At 37.5% G+C, this 20311-nt stretch overlaps 1 protein-coding gene across 1 annotated transcript in view; it reads left to right on the top strand.

Moving 5' to 3' along the window:
- CUBN (cubilin) overlaps nucleotides 1-20311 on the top strand; it is a 237059-nt gene that overhangs the window by 180920 nt on the left and 35828 nt on the right. Inside the window, 5 exon segments of the mRNA XM_033100508.1 lie at nucleotides 1253-1409; nucleotides 3447-3596; nucleotides 13409-13609; nucleotides 16035-16164; nucleotides 19281-19498. Of these exon segments, the coding sequence (XP_032956399.1) occupies nucleotides 1253-1409; nucleotides 3447-3596; nucleotides 13409-13609; nucleotides 16035-16164; nucleotides 19281-19498 (856 nt within the window).

Genomic DNA, 20311 nt, shown 5'->3' with positions numbered 1-20311 from the left:
CATTTTAGATACCATGATCTCTTGCCTGAACTACTGCCAAACCCTCCTGGCTGATCTCCCAGCATCCTCTCCTTTCCTCCTATTCTTCACGTTGTAACGTTTTCCAAAAACTGGGCATCACTGAGCCTTAAGCTTACCAGTGGCTCTTTGCCATTTTCAGGACAGTGGCCCAGATCTCTAACGTGCCACGGGGCCTGCAAGGACTCTGTAGCTTTGCCTCACACCTTACTCAGTTTCTCTCTGTTCCTGGAACGAGACAGGCCCCTTCCTGCTTTGGGGCTCCTTCAGGCAGGCTCTCCCCTTCCAAGTCACGTGAAGCCCCTTATTATACACTGGACAGTTCCATTACAGCGTCTTTCAAAGTTGGAATTTTGCATTTAAATCTGTAATTCTATGATTAATGTTCTTCACTAGGCTGGTTAGGATTGCCTTGATTTGGAATTTTGATGCTCACAATTTATTCCTTGGCAACTATTTTTCAAATGAAAATATCAGTTATTTCTTTTAAACTGACCACGCCAATGAAATGACAGACGAGGCCTACCTGGGAGTTACCAAACCAGTCTTTAATGAGTAATAGCCCATGGTGACTGGATCTCATCCTTGCTTCAACATGAACCTTAAAATTCAACATGGCCAGGAAGTCTTCTATGCTTTATTCCAACTTATGCCAATTACATGTATACTTGGAATTCATGTCTACTTTCATCATGCTCTACAAAAATATTCATTTCCATGGGCTTCTTGCTTAGTAATATTTTCTAGTCACCACCCATAGCTTGCCATCCACTCAAGACAAATGGTAAGCCCCACAGTACCACATATCGCTGTTCTCTCTCTCTCTCTCTCTCTCTCTCTCTCTCTCTCTCTCTCTCTCTCTCTCTCCCTCTCCCCCCACACCCTCTCTCTCGCACTCTCCCTCTCTCTCTCAGCACTTAGCAAGCTCAGCTACATCAGGTCAACTAGGAGAAGGTAAGAGGAAACTGGGTAGTGATAGATTTTGTTTTTACATTATACATAGCTACATAAAAACAAACTCCTTGGAAGGGTCAAGAATGGGATGTGCTATATAAATTGCAGCTTAAAAATATTATTCTCAAAAGAGCATATTGCAGATTTGGATGTATTTTATTTACTATTATGTTTAGGTCTGTGTACACCTGAGTACCGTTATTCTCCAGCCTAACCAAGCACTTTAAAGTGTTGACAGGGGAAAACCTTGAGCAGTAAGTCATGTCTGTGTCTCTCCTAGGTGTGGGCCGGCACTGAGGAGGCGGACAAAGCCCTGTTAGCCACCGGCTGTGGGAACGTGGCTCCCAGCACCGTCCTCACACCAAGAAATGCATTCACGGCCGTGTTCCAGTCTCAGGAGGCCCCAGCTCAGGGCTTCTCTGCATCCTTTGTAAGCCGTAAGTAGCACTAAAAACCAAACTGACAAGTCCTTGAAAGGAGGTGGCTGCCACAGCTGGGCTTAGGGAAGAGTGGGGACTGCAAGGAGGTTGGCTGAAACTGGGGACCCAAGGAACAGATATGGGCGGGTCACCTGATCCTGAGAGTACGTCCTTCCTTTAAAAATCAGTGAGAATGGAACTGGGTTCACCAGCAGGTCAATTGCAACACCATGTACAAATCCTGAGTGCCACTAAGACGTCTGAAAACAACCCTAACATCCAGGGTGGGCAGGAACTCAGCAGGAGCCCAGGAGGCCAGTACTTAGTAGACAACCAGGCACCTGGCATGTAGTACATTGACTACCTGAACCAAAATCCTCTGGAGCTTTAAAAGCACGCTGATTCTCGGGCTACTCGACCATCTGAATTCAGAATTTGCATGGGTGGGGTCTGGCCTATTTTCACTCTCTCCCAGGTTAGTCTCCTGGCTGGTAAACTTTGGGAGCCACTTTCTTCAGACTTTTTCGTCCTTCTGTTATAACTACTCACAGATTTGGTTAGTGAGAAATGTTGCAGTTTTTAAGCCTGAGAAGCAATGGTGTGTGCCTGTTGGCTGAATTGAATCCAGTAGCTACTAACTACAAACCATTGTTTAGTTTGATGAAAAGAATTCGAGGAAATAATGCAGCGAACAGATATCTGAGACCTGAATAAAAGAATGAGAGTGGTGTAAAGGAAGTCATGAAAGATAACCCCAGACCTAACTTAGGCCTCCAATTGGTTCCGTGTGTGTGTGTGTGTGTGTGTGTGTACGACTGTGTGTGCTTTAATATCAATTTAAAAGGATACTGATATTTTCATATGATCATTTCATATGGTATGATCAGCGAGTGCTGTGGATTAACTAGTTAGTGGTTACATGGAAACAAATGTCATTTTGGTGGTAAAATGGTAGTTCTATTTCTGACACCAGGGAATCATGTGAGAATTTGATAAGAGTTGGGATTAGTATATTCAATCATTTTTTTTAAAAGCTGGTATTGTTTTTAATGGTCAGATTACAATGGTAATGGAAATAAAATAGCTTTCCAATAATATAATATTTTAAAACCATTAGATACATCCCTCTAATATTCCTTGTAGTACTGGTTTGGTGGTAACAAACTCGTCTAGCTTTTTCTTATCTGGGAAGCTCTTTATCTGACCTTTGATTCTAAATGATAGCCTTGCTGGATAGAGTAATTGTAGGTCCTTTTTGTTTTATCGCGTTCAAGATTTCGTGCCAAACCTTTCTGGCCTGCAAAGTTTCGGTTGGTACACCTAAAATTAATATAAAATAATATTGATTTATTAACAATATTATTGAAAAATTTTAAAAGGGATAAAGGTGAAGAGAAATAAGAGGTTCAAATGTCCGGGTATAAAGCAAATAAGTCCTGAGGATATAACGCACAGCATGGGGTATATAGTCAATTATACTGTGACAGCGTGGCACGGTGTCAGGTGGTTGTTGGACTTATCATGGTGATCACTTCTTTAGGTACATAAATGTTGAATAACTATGGTGCACACCTGAAACTAATATAATATTGTATGCTAGCTATATTTTAATAAAAATCTTTGAAGAAGACATTAGATCTACCAACTAGGTACAAATCACTTTTCATCAGTTTTATTTCTTTATCCATACGAACCATATTAAATCTTTGCTAAGTTATCCTTTAATATCTTAAAATTAAGTGATTTAAAGTCGATTTGTGGTAAATTTTATACTGCTTAGTCCAAGACCTTACAGCATTTAAATATATATATGTAGCTATACATATATATGTATGTATATATACGTATAGATACATATATATACATATATGGATAGTTATCATTTTTTTATTTTTAAATGAGAGCTCTGTTCTCTTTGTTTTTATTTCTTCCATTTGGAGTACCTCAGGAAATATGTATATAGAATTTAGGAAATTCGAGTCTTGCCCCTCACTGATAAAAAGATGCTGTATATGAGAACAAATGTTCTGATAATGCCTTTTCCTTCCCACATAGGATGTGGAAGTAATTTCACTCAACCTTCAGGTTACATTGTTTCTCCAAACTACCCAAAGCAATACGATAACAACATGAACTGCACCTACATCATAGAGGCTAATCCTCTGTCTGTGGTCCTCTTGCTGTTTGTATCTTTCCATTTGGAAGGTAAGTTTATTCTTATATAAATCACAATTGAGTCTTAATACATGCATGAGGGATAAGTAAAGGCAGAGATAGTCTTCAATCACTGTTTGAAGAAAATATTTAAAATGTTGCAGAGTATATTTGATGTAAACTTGATTAAAATTCCATCCAATGTTTTAAGAACACATGCACCATTCTCTACAGTCCATTCAGAAGGGGAAAAATAACACAAGGACTTTAAGAACACAAACATCACCTAAATAACTTAAGGAAAATAAGTCTGAAATGTATTACGTGTTGATAATAGTTTTTAATTTATTCATTTTCATTTTTGCTTTATACACGTGCATGTGTGTACACACACCCACATGCGTGCACACACTGTAAACTAACGACAGAAACTATCCTGCTGAGTCAAAGTAGGTGCTCAATAAATGTTGAATGAGTGAATGAATTAATAAAATTAGTGAATATCTGCACTCTACTTTTATTAAGTATTGCCATAGGCATGCTTTCATCTCCTTTCTTTTTTTTTTTATCTTCATCAATTCCATAGGGATTGTAAATCCCTAACCACAAGTGCCACTTTGGGTTCATTCCAGCCCTTGGGAATGGGCTGTTGCCTAAGGGAATGGTGGAGCTTCTGATTTGGGCTGGGCTGTGGCTACAATAGACACAATCTAGTGTTTAATGGATGCTGCGATACCGCAGAAAAAAGATTCCTTCAAGTAGATGGGTATTTTCAATCACTCAGTCACATTGATATATTTTATAAATTAATTTTTTCACTTTCAAATTATAATTAATCTGAAAATTTGGCAAGTTACCTCTGCATAATCAAATTTCTTTCTGTTTGGGTTAGTCTACCATGGCGGTGAGAAGTTACATTTAGCAAAATGTCCTACAGTATTCAATATCCAGGAAATTTATGTTCCATCAAAATAGAAAGGACATGTCAGTACTCATACACTAATAAATTATACAAAGCCTCTCTCACTTCATTCATTTTCTGTGACCTCCTTTTCCTATATCTCTACAAGTTGTGGTTTGGAACATATGTGTTTGCTAGAAAATGCCAAATATGAATTGATGTATGTCACTGTAAAAATGGAATATGAGGTAAAATATAATCTTTTCAGCATTTGCTAGCACAATGATATATAAAGTATTAGGGGAAGGTGAAACAATGTATCTTAAGATGATCCAACTTTCTCTTTAAAGTAACATGCATGTGAATAAAATCCATAAGGCTCATAAGCAGTACTTGTAGAGTTGTTACCACTGTACCATAGATTGCGATACTGATTTTCTTCTTTATACCTTTCCTATTATTTTTAAATTCAGGGGTACATTGTTTTAATAACAGCAGAAAACGTGTGGCTTGGATTGTGCATTTGTATGGGCGTTTATTCTCATTACGTTACATAAATACAAGAATGTCATATGCCAATATCATTTAGGGTGAAAAAGGAGATGTGATATATCACATCTCCACAAAAAACCACAAAAAGCACTGCCATTGCCAATGGTATATGTATTATTACAAAGGAACCTATATTACCCCAAACAGTAGCTTCCTGAGTTTCTTTGACTAGGTGGGTAAAAGAAAAAGCACACTCTAGAATACCTTACATGGGTGTGGTGGGAGAGAACACAGCCTTTTAGGATGGGTTCCAGGGCCGGGTTGTCCACTTACTAGTCACGTGACTTTGTGTAAATGTCTGCATCTTTCCTCCTGATAACCACTTTCATTTTTTAAAAATATAAAATATTAGTTATGAAAGTCAGATAATGCCTGTAGAAACATATCATGTGAACTGTAACTCATCAGATTGGTCATTGTTTTGTTATTTTTTTCTGCTACCAGTGAGTCAGGCTCTCCAGACACACCCTTACACAAGTCTCCTGAGAGCAGATATTTGGTTTTGCCAGATTAAGTGATTTCTGCTTCTACTAATGAATTTGCTAATCATCACCCAGTTAGAAAGATTGATTTTTTTAATACTATCATATCCTTATGATAATGCCGTGTGACATTTCCAGGCTTACAAGTACTCAGCATTTTCAAACTGCGAAGTGAGTAATTTTTGGCTATAGATCAATTGAATTATGATGATTCCCAAAAAGGGCAACATTAATTAAATTTATTTTATACTTAGATTCTTATCACTAATCATATCAATGCTGACATTCATTGAATACCACCAACACGCTGGAGATCCTTTATCTACAGTAAAAACAAACTTCTACCCCTTCTAAAGTGAGCCTGAGGGATCATGTGCAGCATGTTATGATAAAACTGAGAACTGATCTCAAGAAAAATCAGCTTTTTTTTTTTTTTTCCCCCAAGAACATTGGCCTTTCTAGCTGCTCTAGGCCATAGGGACTCTTTATGAGAGACTATGTCCCAATGACTAAGCATTTCCAAGCAGAGCCAGCACTGACCTAGGTGAGATGAAGACCTGTGTTCTAGACCTGTGTTTTTGGTGGGCCATTAGCATAAAAGGTGGATTTGGCAAGAAAAGGATGGGCTACCCCAGGCTACACAATCCAACGAGGAAACACTAGTCCATACATTGTGTTTGCTAAGCAGTGACAACTGGTTAGGCAAGGTTTACTCTTCAGGCTAGGATACTGATTGATTATTCAACCACATGCTGGTACTTTCCCGACAGGGAGGTTACCAAGGTTCAGTAACCTACTTTCCACTATAGTTACGTTACTCTAAAAGTATGATGTGATATTGTATGTTGACCTACGTTTCTCTTTCTCATTATTACATTTCCAATACTGGTCTCACTATAAACTACAGACTTCTTATATCCTCTATATAATCACTACTTCAGTATAAAAATTCCAATGGAATCAGTTAAAAGTCATGGAAGAAATTTTCTTTTTTTTTATTCTGAATGTAATCTCAAGACTAAAATGGCTCTTGAAATTCTTAATGGTGTCCTCAAAAATTGTAAAATAAAATAGGGAATTCACAAATTCAAAATGTTTCTTTTGGTCAAAAATAAAAAACCAGAAACAGACAGAAGTTTACAGCAAAGGATGAGAGAGAAACTCTCACTGTTTGTATTTATTTTGGAATTGGATGTCATTAAATAGTTACTTATTTAATTTCCCTAATATTGCGTAGTCTAAAAGTATATTTTGTGCTTTTGTTATTTATTCGGCCAAGTAGATAATTCCATGTTGCTGGGAAAATTATAGTCATTTTTGTTGTTTGTTTGTTTTAGATTTCCAGAACAGCCAGAGAGGAAATCCATAATATTTGCTTGAATTTTCTTTTATTAACTTGGAAATCTTGGTTTATAGGCTATACCTACTATAAAGCTAAAAGGAAAAAGGAAAGACAGTTTAGGTTTAGATTTCTCCTTTTGCCCTTTTTTTCCACCAAGAAGCACAAAAACTGAGTTTTGCCATTTGTCTTAGTTTGCATCCCCCGATCACCGCATTTAAATCTAAGGGTTTTTTTTGCTTTATTTTTTTTAAGTGATATTACTCAACTACTTACTATTTATTCTCTTTGCTTTCTCAATTATTTCTAAAGAAACAGAATGTAGGCCCATTTCACAATTCATTGTTTTAGAAGTATTGGGCAATGATTCTTAGGAAATAGTTCTTATTAACATTTTATTCAAATTGGCTAAGCACTAGCGGAGACACTTTAGTTATGTGAGATCCTTTGCTTGCCTGTGTTATAAGACTTTGGCCTGCCCACTCCGTGGGGCTTAGTTTTATACTCACACATGCTTCTCCTGCCCGCTGAATCATGTCCTCCACTGAAGTTACTAGTCTCCAAACTACTTGGAGCAAAGTTAATTAGACAGACAACAGATCTCACTCATTGCTGCCCCCTAATCCACCTGCTTCTCCCTACCGAAAAAAAACACTTTATCTTATATACAATATAAAAATATTCCAACCAAAAGAATTTTTCCCTCTCTTCCTCTTTGGCATCTATCTCTGCTTCTATCTATGACTCTCAGGGGAAAATTGCAGTCTGAATCTAAATTCCACAAGTTTCTACCGTTTGCTGAATGACTCATTCTTGGTTTCCTGTCCATTTTCTACAAGTTCTTGGAATCATGATGGAAATCAGAATTGAACCTTGCTCTGTGATAAAGTTCAACATGATAAAAATTATATTTCAGGAGATTGAAGAGAGCCTTACTCATTTTAAACAATAAATGTGTTTTAAAATTTTTTAGAAGGATGGAAAGTACTCATTAAAACATCATGGAAGATCGTTTTGTGCTTCAGAGATTTCAGTAGTAAATATGCACGAAAGCATTTACTGGAGATAGAATTGAGAATGACTCTAGCCCCTTGTCCCAAGACATGGGCTGTAGTCCAAGGAGAAAGTATTGTTCAATGTCAGGGTACTTCTCTTCCTGACAAGTTCTCCTGTGTCTGAATGCTGCCTCTCGACCATAACTCATTTTTGATAACCATCTTGCTTCTTGAAGAACTCTTTTCAAACCTTGACTAAGTTCCTTTCTCTCCCTAGAAGGCAATCTTCCTAGCTGTATTTAATTATACATATTCTACTTTAGAGTTTTGTACCTATTTTGATTATATATTCAATTGGTTCCCCCTATGATTATGGAAAAGGTTTTAATATCATTATTTTCTGCTGCCTATAGTCTTTGTCACCAAGTGTCCTCTCATTAAAGAATCTGATATCTTTGATCTGATGCAGTGATGTGATAGGTAGAGCTTGAGAAAAACGTGTATGTGTGTGAATTAGTTGATGCCTAATGACATCTTAAATCTCACTCTGTTGTATATTACCTGGTTCAGCTAATCCTTGATAGCTCTTAACTTTAGGTAACTATACAATATCTGATATATTGTAATGTTTGATTTCTTGTGGAAACAATTTGGAAGGACACCATAACTTTAAGAAATGACTACTGGAAAGGGTACAAGAATGTTTGAATCCATCCAACAACTTGCCTAAATCATAACTTTCACAATTTATTGAGTCAGGCTTTGAGAATGAACAGATTATCTTGAATGGTTTGTTTATATTTGATATTCTGTTGCTATCTACAAAAACCTTAAAATCCCCTCATAACTTCCTCTGCCTCTCCCCTGCCCAACTTCCTTATGGTTGTATACAAATCTTTTATAAATAGTTAATGAGTTTTGGTTATGTCTCAATATTGATATATCACCTCTACTTCATGGATGACCTTTCTATAATTAAACTAGTTCTTTTAAATTATTATTTGGAGGAATAACCAAGCATATGACACACTTTACCTTATTTTTCACAATCTTTCTGTAATTTTGTAAGACAACTATCACTGTGATATGTCATTAGGCCAACAACTTAAAAACTGAGAAATACTTAAAGGATATCTGTATAGCCGGCCATTTGACCAATGTGAGACCAAGATTTTAATCTAGAATCAGCAATATTTGTTTTCATTTTGGTTTTACAACTTTACATATTTTTGCCGGCTAAAGGTATTTTTACAATTAATGTATAACATTTTTTTCTCCTGAAACTCACATACTCTAAATTTTCTAAAATTCCAGTGGAGCTATTGTTGTCTTGAAGACAAATTCTGAGATTATAATTAAGGTACATAGTCTGGCAATATTCAAACGAGTCTATTTCTTTTTTGTCCTATTTTTCCAAAACCATACTGCTTCTATTTATGTGATATAGTCATTGAGGACAAGCATTTCACATTTTTAACTTGTAGATTTATGCCCAATTAGAAGCATTGCTAGTCCAGAATTTTCAAAGCAAAGGAATTCTTTGAGGTTAGTTAATTTAATAAATACATCTTGAATTGATACCTCAAGATTTCTTTAAGCTAGATAGAAATTCATGTGAGGAACCAAATTCATTCCTAAAATGACTTAAGATTTATATTGCATAGATATTTTCTGATAAGAATATAAATTTTATCTAAGATAATACTCAGGTCTAAAAAGGTAAGGGAGCTTTTAAATGTACAGATATGTACAAAAATGCACTCATCTGTGACTCCAATGTCACTCAACGAAACAAGCCTTTAGTGTAGTCAATATATCACTCCTGTATGAAGGAGATAATTTCATCACATTTCTAATGAATAAAATATGTATACTTGACTAAAATATTTGAGAATTATACAGCAAAATTCCAATATGGCATAAACTTTGTAGAGACCTTTAAAAATATCCAATAAAATTTGCTTTATTTTTTTCCTAGAAAAAAAAAATGCACTCATCAAGGTTCTTTCAAGTTAGATTATCTTCAAGTTAGCTTAGATAGAAATCAGAGCTCATAGGAACGGTACTGGGTTATCTCATCTCCTCAAAGGAAGGTTTCAAAATAAGAAGGGGTGTCATGGGTTTCGAGAACAAGTGGAAGCAGGAACAAGAGTCCTGCAGAGTGCTCTCTCTATCCCCCTCTCTTTTTGCTGCTTTCTACATGACAACTTTATTTTCCCTTACTACAGCATGGCTTCCTTCCCATGACAGGAGATAGCTTGTGGAACAACGCTTTTCCAAGTTGAACATCTCTGGCTCCCACTGTTGACTCCTCTTACTCACTTACAATGTGAACATGTCTGACTGGCCCAGTCGGGTCTGATATTCTACCTTGGAGTAATCATCCTATCAACAATGCTCAGAATGGTGGGGTTTTATAAAACATAAACCCCACAAATTATGATAATTTGTACAAATTATGATATTTTGTACTATATGGATGAGGAATTTTTATGGTACAATTAACAGGAAACAATTCAATGTGCTTTAAACAGACAAGGACAATTTATTGACTTTAACTTCTGGAAGAGCTCAAAGTTGGGTGTGCCTCAAATCGGCCTCATCTAGCATTTTAATTCCGTCATGGGGTATTCTAGCTTTTTTGTTCTCACCTGTGCAACCGAGTGTGAGCCTCACTTTAAGGCTGGCTTTTCTCCTAGCTGCAGGGTAGTTGCCCTCGCAGTGGGGATTGTGTGTTCCTTTTGCACATCCAGGAAGAGAGAGGGCAGCTATCCAGTGGCAGCTGGAGTTGGCTTATACCATCTTGCAAGAGTCAGCCTTGCGCCTCCATTCCACATTCTGCATTTAATGGCCTCATGTTGGTAGCTTGGCATTGGCTACAGGGGGAATATTTATACCATGGAAATTGGCAACTGCTACAAATGAGGGCTATTTTTTCCCTCAGAGAATTGGTTGTTATATTTACCAGCACACTACTGTCTAGTCCAGATTCCAAGCAAGGGTGTTGAAATTTACCCTAATTGAATTGGCTTAGGTCACATGCCCATGCTTGAAACAAGGTCTATAGCCAGGGGACTTGAAATTATAAAGCAAGTGTATATCATAATTTCTTTCATTTATAAGAGTGTTCTAACAACAAACAGGCAGTCTTATGTCAGAATCCAGCATGTCATAGTATACAATCATATAAAATAATGTAATGTAGTTTTATTCAGTTACAACGGGGAATTTGTAAGTACAATGGGGGGGTGTTAGATATATGTTCAATTTGACATCTATATGAAATAAAAGTGTTTTCTGTGGTTGTTGGTGAGAACATAAAAAGTATTCCATATCATTAGTTATCAGAACAATGTAAATTAAATATCACAATGAGGTACCATTTTACACACACCAGAATGACTAAAATTAAAAAGACTGACAGTACCAAATATTGGCAAGCGTGCTGAGCAACTGGAAGTTTCATACATTCCTGATGAGAGTGCCCACAGTTATAATCACTTAGAAGGATTGATTGGCAGTTTCTTATAGAATTAAATACACCCCTGATTTATGACCCAGTGATTCCACACCTAGGTATTCACCTAGGAGATATAAAAACATATGCTCATGCTAGTATCCAGAATGTAAAAGAACTTTTACAGCTGAACAATAGAAGACAAATAACCCATTTTGAAAATGGCAGAGAATCTAAACAGACATTTCTTCAGGGAAGGTGTACAAATGGCCAATTAGTACTTGAAAAAATGCTCAGCATCATTAGTCATAGGGAAACACATATCCGAAGCACAGTGAGCTGCCACTTCATTCCCACAAGAAAGGCTGTAATAAAAGACAGACAGTCACAGCTGTTGGCGATGATGTGGGAAATGGGAACCCTCATGCGTTTCTGGTGGGGTGGTAGATGGTGCAGCCTCTTGGGAAAACAGTCTGATAGGGCCTCCAAATATTAAATATAGGGTTACCATGTGAGTCAGCACTCCCACTTATACACCCAAAAAAAATGAAAACATATATCCACACGAAGCCTTGTACATGAATGTTCGTAGCTGCATTGTTCATAATAGCCAAAAGGTAGAAACAACCCAAAGGTCCATCGACTGCTGGATGATAACAAAATGTGGTCTATCATACAATGGAATACCACTCGGCCTTGGAAGGAATTAAGTGCTGACACATGCTGCAACATGGACGGACCTCAAAAACATTGTTAAGTAAAAGCAGCCAGTCACAAACGGCCACATATTAGATGATTCTGTTTCTGTGACATGTCCAGAAAAGACAAATCCATAGAGACTGAAAGTAGGTTAGTAGATGGGGGTGGGAGGACGATACAAACGGGGGGAGGAACGGGGAGTGATTGTTAATGGCTACGGGGTTTCTCTACAGGATGACGAAAATGTAGAATTGGGGGAAATGTCAGATATCCAAAGTGCTATGGGACTGTGAGTTAGGAGCGCCTTCACAAAGAGCCATTTGATAAACCTGAAAAAGAAACTTACCTCAGTACCAGTAACTAAACTTCTAAAAATTTATTCCAATGAAACAATGAGAAGTTTCCACAAATATTTATGTACAGAATGTTTGTTTTGACAATATTTTTCATCACAAAAAGTGGAAAAGAGAATTGTCAACCACAGGGGACTAATTGAACATGGTATCATATACCTGTATGTGATCATTTGAGATGCATTAAATTCAATGCTTTAGAAGAATATTTAATCACATAAAAATGCATGATGTCATGTTATTTTCTGTTAATAAAAATTAGGTTATAAAAGATCAGTATGATCCCAATTAATGTTTTAACAGTATCATTCAACCATAAAAATGACTGGATACATTGTAGTAATCCCAGGTTTTTAAACTTTTTGTTTATTCTGGATTTTATGTCTCTTTGGGATGAGTTGCAGTACATATTTGTTTTATAACTAGAAAACAAAACAACGGTATTATTTTACAATCACTGAACTCTTTAGCTAGTATTGCTTGTGTGAGCATTTATAATGGGTGTTCAATAGCCATTAAGGAATTTCTAAATATCTGTCCATGATTGGAGTTCAAGTTAAAGCAGGTTTTCTCAATAGCAGCGCTATTGACGTTTGGAGCCAGGCAACTTTTGTTGTGGCTTCAGGGCAGGGGTTGCGGGGCTTCTCTGAACATTGCAGCATATTCAGCCGCATCCCTGGGGTTTTACCCAATGCATGCCAGTAGCTACCCCAGTGTGAGAGCAGAAAACACCTTCAGATATTGCCAAATGTCCCTAAGAGGCAAAATTGTGTCCAGTTTATAATCTTTGAATTAAAGAACCAGTTGACAAAGGAAGAAAAGTCTGGATTGTTTCCAAGTGGGATTTACCTATTGTGAAGTTCTCCCAGGGTTCTTGTACCTGTGCTTGTTTTGTAACTCAGGTAAACATCGTTTCATCAAGAAGCTAAGTTAAAATAACGATTTACCAAAATAGCTCCCGATTCTCATTTTTCTTTTGTGCGTAAATTGCGTGAATCTTCGTTCCATCTTTGTTTGAATGTTTACAGCATGGGTGGTCTATGTGGCCTCTGATTAAAGTGCTGGTTGTCCCTCGCTTTGCACAGCTCGCTCAGCAGTCACGGGAAGCTGTGATAACGATGGTGTGCACATCATCAGGGGTCGCAGCGTAGCTTCCACGCCTTTGGCCACCGTGTGTGGTGATGAGATCCTGTCCCCGGTCACCACCTCCGGTCCAGTGCTGCTTAATTTCTACTCTAACTCACACACCACCGATTTTGGATTCAAGTTTTCCTATAGGATCACCTGTGAGTAGCCATAATGATGTAGCGTGGAAGTTTATTTTCTTCTTGAGTAATTCCCATAAGCAGTTTTAATTGTGACTCATACATCACCAACTTGAAGATTCAGAGTGTTTAAGGGAAAAAAAAAATCATCAATTAGGTTCCTAGTCCAAAAATACTTAGACATTTGTCTTTCATAAAAAAAAAAAAAAAAAAAAAAAAAATTGGGGAGGGTCTTTTTCATGAACTTTGGCTAGAACTACTCTTTGAAAATGAAGTGGAAGATTAAGGTTTATTTTGATCAGTTAAAAATGAATGTTCCTGCTATTTTCAGTTCTTTGTATGTTACACAAAGGCGATTTTTTTTGGCCTGGTCTGTCCAGGTGATCATTTCATTTTCCCCAGTCACTTTGCTAATGGGAAAAGCAATACTGGATTAATTTAGAAAAAATGTAGGAGAATAGCTTTACGATCTTCTGGTAGGAACGGATTTTTTTTTTTTTTAACAATATATAAAAAGTGCACACCTTAAAGAAAAAGGAAAGATCGATGTATTCAACTATGTTAAAATGTGCGACTTATCTATATCAAAGTCACAGATTGGGCAACGGTCTTTGTAGCTACCAGGATCTTGTCATTCTTTACAATTTGATGTGTGTTTATTTGAAAATCATCAGACAATATCTGTCTTTTCCTCTCCAGCGATAACCTTGGATGGTTAGCTTGCTGGCAGCATTTTTCCCTCACCATCCATCCCAACTTCAGTGAAATGGCACACAAATCATGCAAAAATCTGTGTTGCATCTTTACTTGACCAAAGCCGTTGCTAAAAAAAAAAGTTAAATAATTATCTTTCTAATAAATGACTGTTCCCATCTACAGAGAAGACTGAAAATGTTTACTTACTTGTGAAAAAAGAAAAAAGGGCCTGCACAATTATTCACGTGAGCCACTGCCTGAGTCCTGACGCCTATTTATAAAGTATGACTTTCTGTAGCTCTGTCAGTCTGTTGGCACAAACAGAATAGAACTGAGCAACAAACATTCCTTCCCCTTAAAGAAAAAGATTGATTTGTTTTATTCTTTGGGTACAGCTGCTGTTTGGGGGAGTTTCATCACTGCTTTATATTCTTTTACTCTTTAATCCCTCATTTTCCTAAAACACGGGGTTTTACATATCCACATGTAAAGTGTGTTGTTGATATTAAGATTTCAAATCCTGACAATGTACAAATCTGGGAGTTACTTAGGCTTTGATAAGCTTTCAGGGACCACATAATTATGTACGAGATGAAGCAGAGTAATGGCTAGACAAATCTGATGTTCAATCCACCACAAATGTCCTCAGGGAATCTTAGCACGTGAATACTTATGGGCATATAAAGAACAGCTTTCCCTGCAAAGTGGGCTCTGCTGAAGCTAGATACATAAATAAATAAATAGCCTTAAATGGCAGCTACCACTTGTTTCTTATTTCTAAGGGATCTCAGGGGACGATGTCCACTGATAGCACATAAGCCATAGGAATAGGATCAAAATGTACTAACCCCATTCCAATTTTAGAATCACGAAAGAAAATAAATATAAACCTCTTTCCTGCAAAGAGAGTTGGGCACTTTCTATCCTTAGCTGGCACAACCTAATAATCCTCCTCAAATGTAAGTCCAAGCAAACCTAATAATTTTATTTTTCTTGGAATGGGTTTATTATATTTTTATGGCTGTTGTTTTGACCAATGGGAGTCAAACTAAGGGCTCTGGGCAGATTGCTGACTCAGTGTGAGGCGTGCGCCCGGCCTCCTCAGGCTTGTTGAGTACCAATTATACAAATGTAGGCAAGTATGGTCTTTACCAGTCTCCCAACTGAATAGAAATACACGGGACCCAAGAGCTATGCATTGGAGCCCACAGAGGGAATTAAACTCAAACATTCCAAAATGATTTCCAATCCTTCACCTTTTAATAGTCTACCATTGACAGAGGAGACGCTATAGTATTTAAGATTTCTAGATCGCAGATCTTCCTGGATTTATATGCCCACAATGTGCCTTGGATTCTGCATGCCTTTTCTAAACTTCCATTATCAGTGTAATCCTTCCGAATCTGTGGCTTCAATACAGAGAAGAGAAAAGACAGTTACCTCCCAACACATGAAATGTCCTTTCTCATTATTTTCGCTCTGATCATTAATTTGGCTCCAGACCTATTCCATTCCATGATGTGCCTTAAAATTTTCTTTCCTGCTTTTCCTCCCTTACTGTCTCGTCTTCCCATCTCAGTGGAAAAACCAGAATTATTTGTAAACACAATATAGGAAGGTTTAAGTTGCTCTAAGACAATTGTTATCTCTCTTACGGGACAAGTTACAATAGCAAAGAATATCTCAAAATTATTTTTCCATGCGATGAGTACTAATTGTTCTCTGCATATTCCCCTGTTCTCTGTTGCAGCCTGTGGGGGTGTGTTCAACTTCTCCACTGGGATCATCACAAGCCCTGCCTATTCGTACTCAGACTACCCCAGCGATATATACTGTTTGTATAACATCACCGTGGCAGACAACAAAGTGATTCTGCTCAAGTATGTATGACAAACGTATCTTCTTCAGAAAATCGTTTCAGCTCCAGTGACAGAAAAGATATTCCTTTAACGACGGGAATCTAAAGGAAGGGAGAATGCATCCTTGTACAGCAGCATAAACCCGGGAAAAAACAGGCACTCCACCTATAAAACAATTGTTACCATTCTCCAGTGATTTCGAAGGAGCGTCATGTAATTCATTGTAAAATTATAAGCCTGTAAAGAGTGTGGAGAAGGCAAGAGAAAGCAGTTTCCATTTGTTTGGCGCTTATACACAAAAAGACTTTAACACTTTCCATAATTCTCTTAGTTAATTCTTAAAACAGTCATGTGAAGTATACATTACTAATCTCATTTTATTGATGAGAAAACTCATATGTCAGATGGGTCCATGGACTGTAAGACAGGTCTCATCAAGCTCGATTTGGTTCCAGTATCAGACAATAAGTGGTCTGTAGACTGGACCTTGAAGGAAACGGCAGATCTCACCTGAAACTATCTCACCTGGAAGCTGTGCCCCAGGACCAAAAAGTCCTCTAAATTCTCAGAGCAAAAAAATAAACAGTAATTTCCAGGTGACCAGGAGCTGTGTAGGGGTCACCTGCCCAGAAGGGATCATAAGGCATGGTTCTTGTCATCTGCCATTATGGCAGAGTAGTTGTTTCTTATACGTGTAGGATTATAGATGTGTGTGTGTGTGTGTGTGTGTGTGTGGTGTATGTGTGTGGTGTGTGTGTGTGGTTTGTGTGTGGTGTGTGGTGTGTGTGTGTGATGTGTGTGTGGTGTGTGTGTGTGGTGTGTGGTGTGTGTGGTGTGTGTGTGTGGTGTGTGTGTGTGTGGTGTGTGTGTGGTGTGTGTGTGTGTGTGTGTGGTGTATGTGTGTGGTGTGTGTGTGTGATGTGTGTGTGGTGTGTGTGTGTGGTGTGTGGTGTGTGTGGTGTGTGTGTGTGGTGTGTGTGTGTGGTGTGTGTGATGTATGTGTGTGTGATGTGTGTGTGTGTGTTGTGTGTGTGTGGTGTGTGTGCTGTGTGATGTGTGTGTGTGTGTGTGTGTGTGTGTGTGTTTCTGTTTCCTGCCCTAGGGCTCACTATAGTCAAAGTTCACATTAGCATGTTTGGAAAATTATTTATTATACTTTTTCTAAGAACCCATGTTCTATGAAACAGATACTATTCTAGGTGCTACAGAAGTCATAGATGTTAGTAAATTATAAATCCTTCCACAGGGGCTCTCAGAATGTGCTGGCCACCTAACGTTTTCTGCCAGTGGGCTTTTCCAGATAGCTTCTGTGCTCCCCTGGGAAAATGACACAAAATATAAAGCCAAAAGTGCTTTGAGTCCTCTTGGAAACTCAAATTTTTGTCTTTCTTTGTAGGTTTATGCTATGAAAAATAAATGTGTTGTCTCTAGAGAGTAAAAATAAGGGGAGAGATTTTGGAAATTATCTAGCTATTGTTCTGTCCTCATCTTCTTTTACAAGACATTAAATGTTACATGTGGCTAAAGAACTTTTTCATCTTGTTCTTCATCATCAGTTTAAAAAAATTCAGCCAATCAAAATTTTTTGATTAAAAAATTAAGAGATTCTTTTTTATCTTAAGGCTCTTAAAAGAAAGTATTTTAATCATTGGATATTTTCAAATTATTCTATATTCTATGTTATTTATTATAGCTGCTAGAAAAAAAACTGAGAAAGCAGAAGAACGTACGAAAATGAGGACAGGATATCAAATAATTTAAACAGGTTTTTAAGAAAAATAAGCCATAGTAAACCCACCATAAAATCCTGAAGAAAAACCATGTGGGAAGCCTTGCTTGTTTGGGATCTCTGGGTATAGTTACTTGAAATGACAAACCATAGGCCTAGAATAAAATACTGTGTTAGGCCGTAAAGGAAAAGTTAGGGATGCATCTGTCAGGACAGGTTATAAGTGGTAACAAGCAGCCCTAAGGCTCAGTAGCTCAACTCAATGAGTTTGTCTCTTACTAGTCTGAGTACGTCCAGTGTGGCCTGGCCAGAGGCTCTGCTCATCTTGGTGACTCACTAGCTTCAGGCTGGTGGAATCTTCATTCCTACACTTGCTTCCACAATCACCACTGCAGTGGGAAAGCAATGAATTATAAAATTCTTCCAAAAAGTAATACCTACCACTCCTGCTTACATTTCCATGGCCAAAGCAAGTCTTAGGGCCATGTCAAACCTCAAAGTGTGCCCAGAAGGGCAATCCTAGCAAATGTCGGGAAGACAGAGACTGGGGTGTGTGTAGTGAAGGTTCTAGGACGATCACAGCCATATCCTGTGTGAATTCCTGGTTATGGCATCACATGTGACTCGAGAGAATTTAGTTCATTCTTTTCTACCACTGAGTTTTAGTCTTTTTAAAATTTCTTTCATGTAAATGAACATTTCATATTCCTGGTTTTCAAAATAATAATAATGATCACTTATTTTGTATTTTTTTTAACATCTATTGTATGCCAGATGTCATAGTTTGGTTTTTGCATATAGTTGCCTTACTATATGCAGTTAACCTTACTATATGCAGTATGCAGTTAACCTTATTACAAAGTGCATTTTAAAAGAGGGAAACAGAGGCTGTGAGAACGAGACCGGAGCTATCATTCTAAAGCCAGCGTTTCTTCCACTCTATTAGCATTCTTCCCATAAGTAAAGAATAGGATGATGGTACTACTTGATAGTACAAATAACAACAGAACAGAGTAAACAATATACTATTAATGAGACTGTAAAACTAGAGTGTTACTGAAATCATAAATAAATATTAGTTCAACTTGTCAAAACTTAATCTAAAATAGACTTCATCTGCTCTTGACTGTAAACTCCTAGAAGCCAACGCCATATTTTACTCATTTTTAAATCCCTAGCTCTTATCCCATTTTTTGATCTATTGCAGTCCCTCAAAATATTTTGTCTAAACATTTGCACTGATTAGCAAAATACTATATTGTTTATAATATTTCCTATTAAGTAAACTGAGATGTTGTGCTTTTTTAGCCTTTGTCTTGTCTTTTTTTTTTTTTAAGACAAGAACTAAAGGTACAATTTAATGGAAATCAAATGGAGAATGTCAGTATTAACAAGGTTCATTTCACAGGTTTATTGATTTTGATGTGGTCCCTTCCACCTTCTGTTCCCAAGACTACCTGGCAATTTATGATGGTTCTACCATCAGTGATCCCCTTCTTGGCAAATTCTGTGACTCCAATCTTCCACCAAATGTGAGAAGCAACAGGAATAGCATGGTCCTGGCATTCAAGACAGATGCATCTCAAACAGCAAGAGGTTGGAAGGTGTCTTTCCGGCAGACATTGGGTAAGAATTTTAGATATGTAAATCTATTTTTCAGTACTGTTACTTTTATTTTTTTCTCACCTGACTAAACTTACTTTTCATTTAAGTTTAGAGGAATATGTCACATAAAGTTTTGATTTTCAAAATTATGTACAGTCTGATTTTTTTAAATTGTGCAACCAATGTACTTCCCTAGTATACAAAGGTAACGTCCATCTGCACAACCACCTCATGTGAGATCTCAGCCTCATTCTATCCCTCATTTTATCACCCATGGAAGTGGTAACAGTTGAGCCTAAAGGCAGGCTGGGGCCAAATGGAGAAAGAAGGCCCCATCGCCTGTGTTGATTTTATCCTTGAAAAGATTAAGAGCCTTGGAGAATTTTAAGTAGAGACTGCAGGTCCAGAATTGACTTAGAGAAAGACCGTAGTGATACCAGGTTGGAGGAAGGCTTAGGGAGACGCTAGGACCTGAGAAGGAAGAAGCGTATCACAGAACTCCCGATCTGACACAGCAGGAATGGAAATGCAAGGGTGGAAATCTCAGAGATATTCAGAAGGTAGACTACACTGGAAATACAGTGTTTGAGACTTAATATGTTATATGAGAACGACTTCTTATGAATAAGTTGTTGGATAGTGGTGACTTCAGAGGCTAAGATTTAGGGAAGAAATATTATATTTAGTTTGGAGCATTTGGGGTTGGAGAGCCTACGGGATGCCTAAATGGAGAAATATAGGAGGAATTTGAAGCCGGAGAAGCAATCTGAGCTGGAGATACATAATCTGGGAGCCATGTAGAGGTGAAAGGAAAAATTGGTATGAGGATAAATC

Source organism: Rhinolophus ferrumequinum (genome assembly GCF_004115265.2).
Source record: "Rhinolophus ferrumequinum isolate MPI-CBG mRhiFer1 chromosome 5 unlocalized genomic scaffold, mRhiFer1_v1.p scaffold_110_arrow_ctg1, whole genome shotgun sequence".
Lineage (NCBI taxonomy): Eukaryota > Metazoa > Chordata > Mammalia > Chiroptera > Rhinolophidae > Rhinolophus > Rhinolophus ferrumequinum.
The sequence above is the reverse complement of the archived record's forward strand: the minus strand, read 5'-3'. Positions and strand labels throughout refer to the sequence as shown.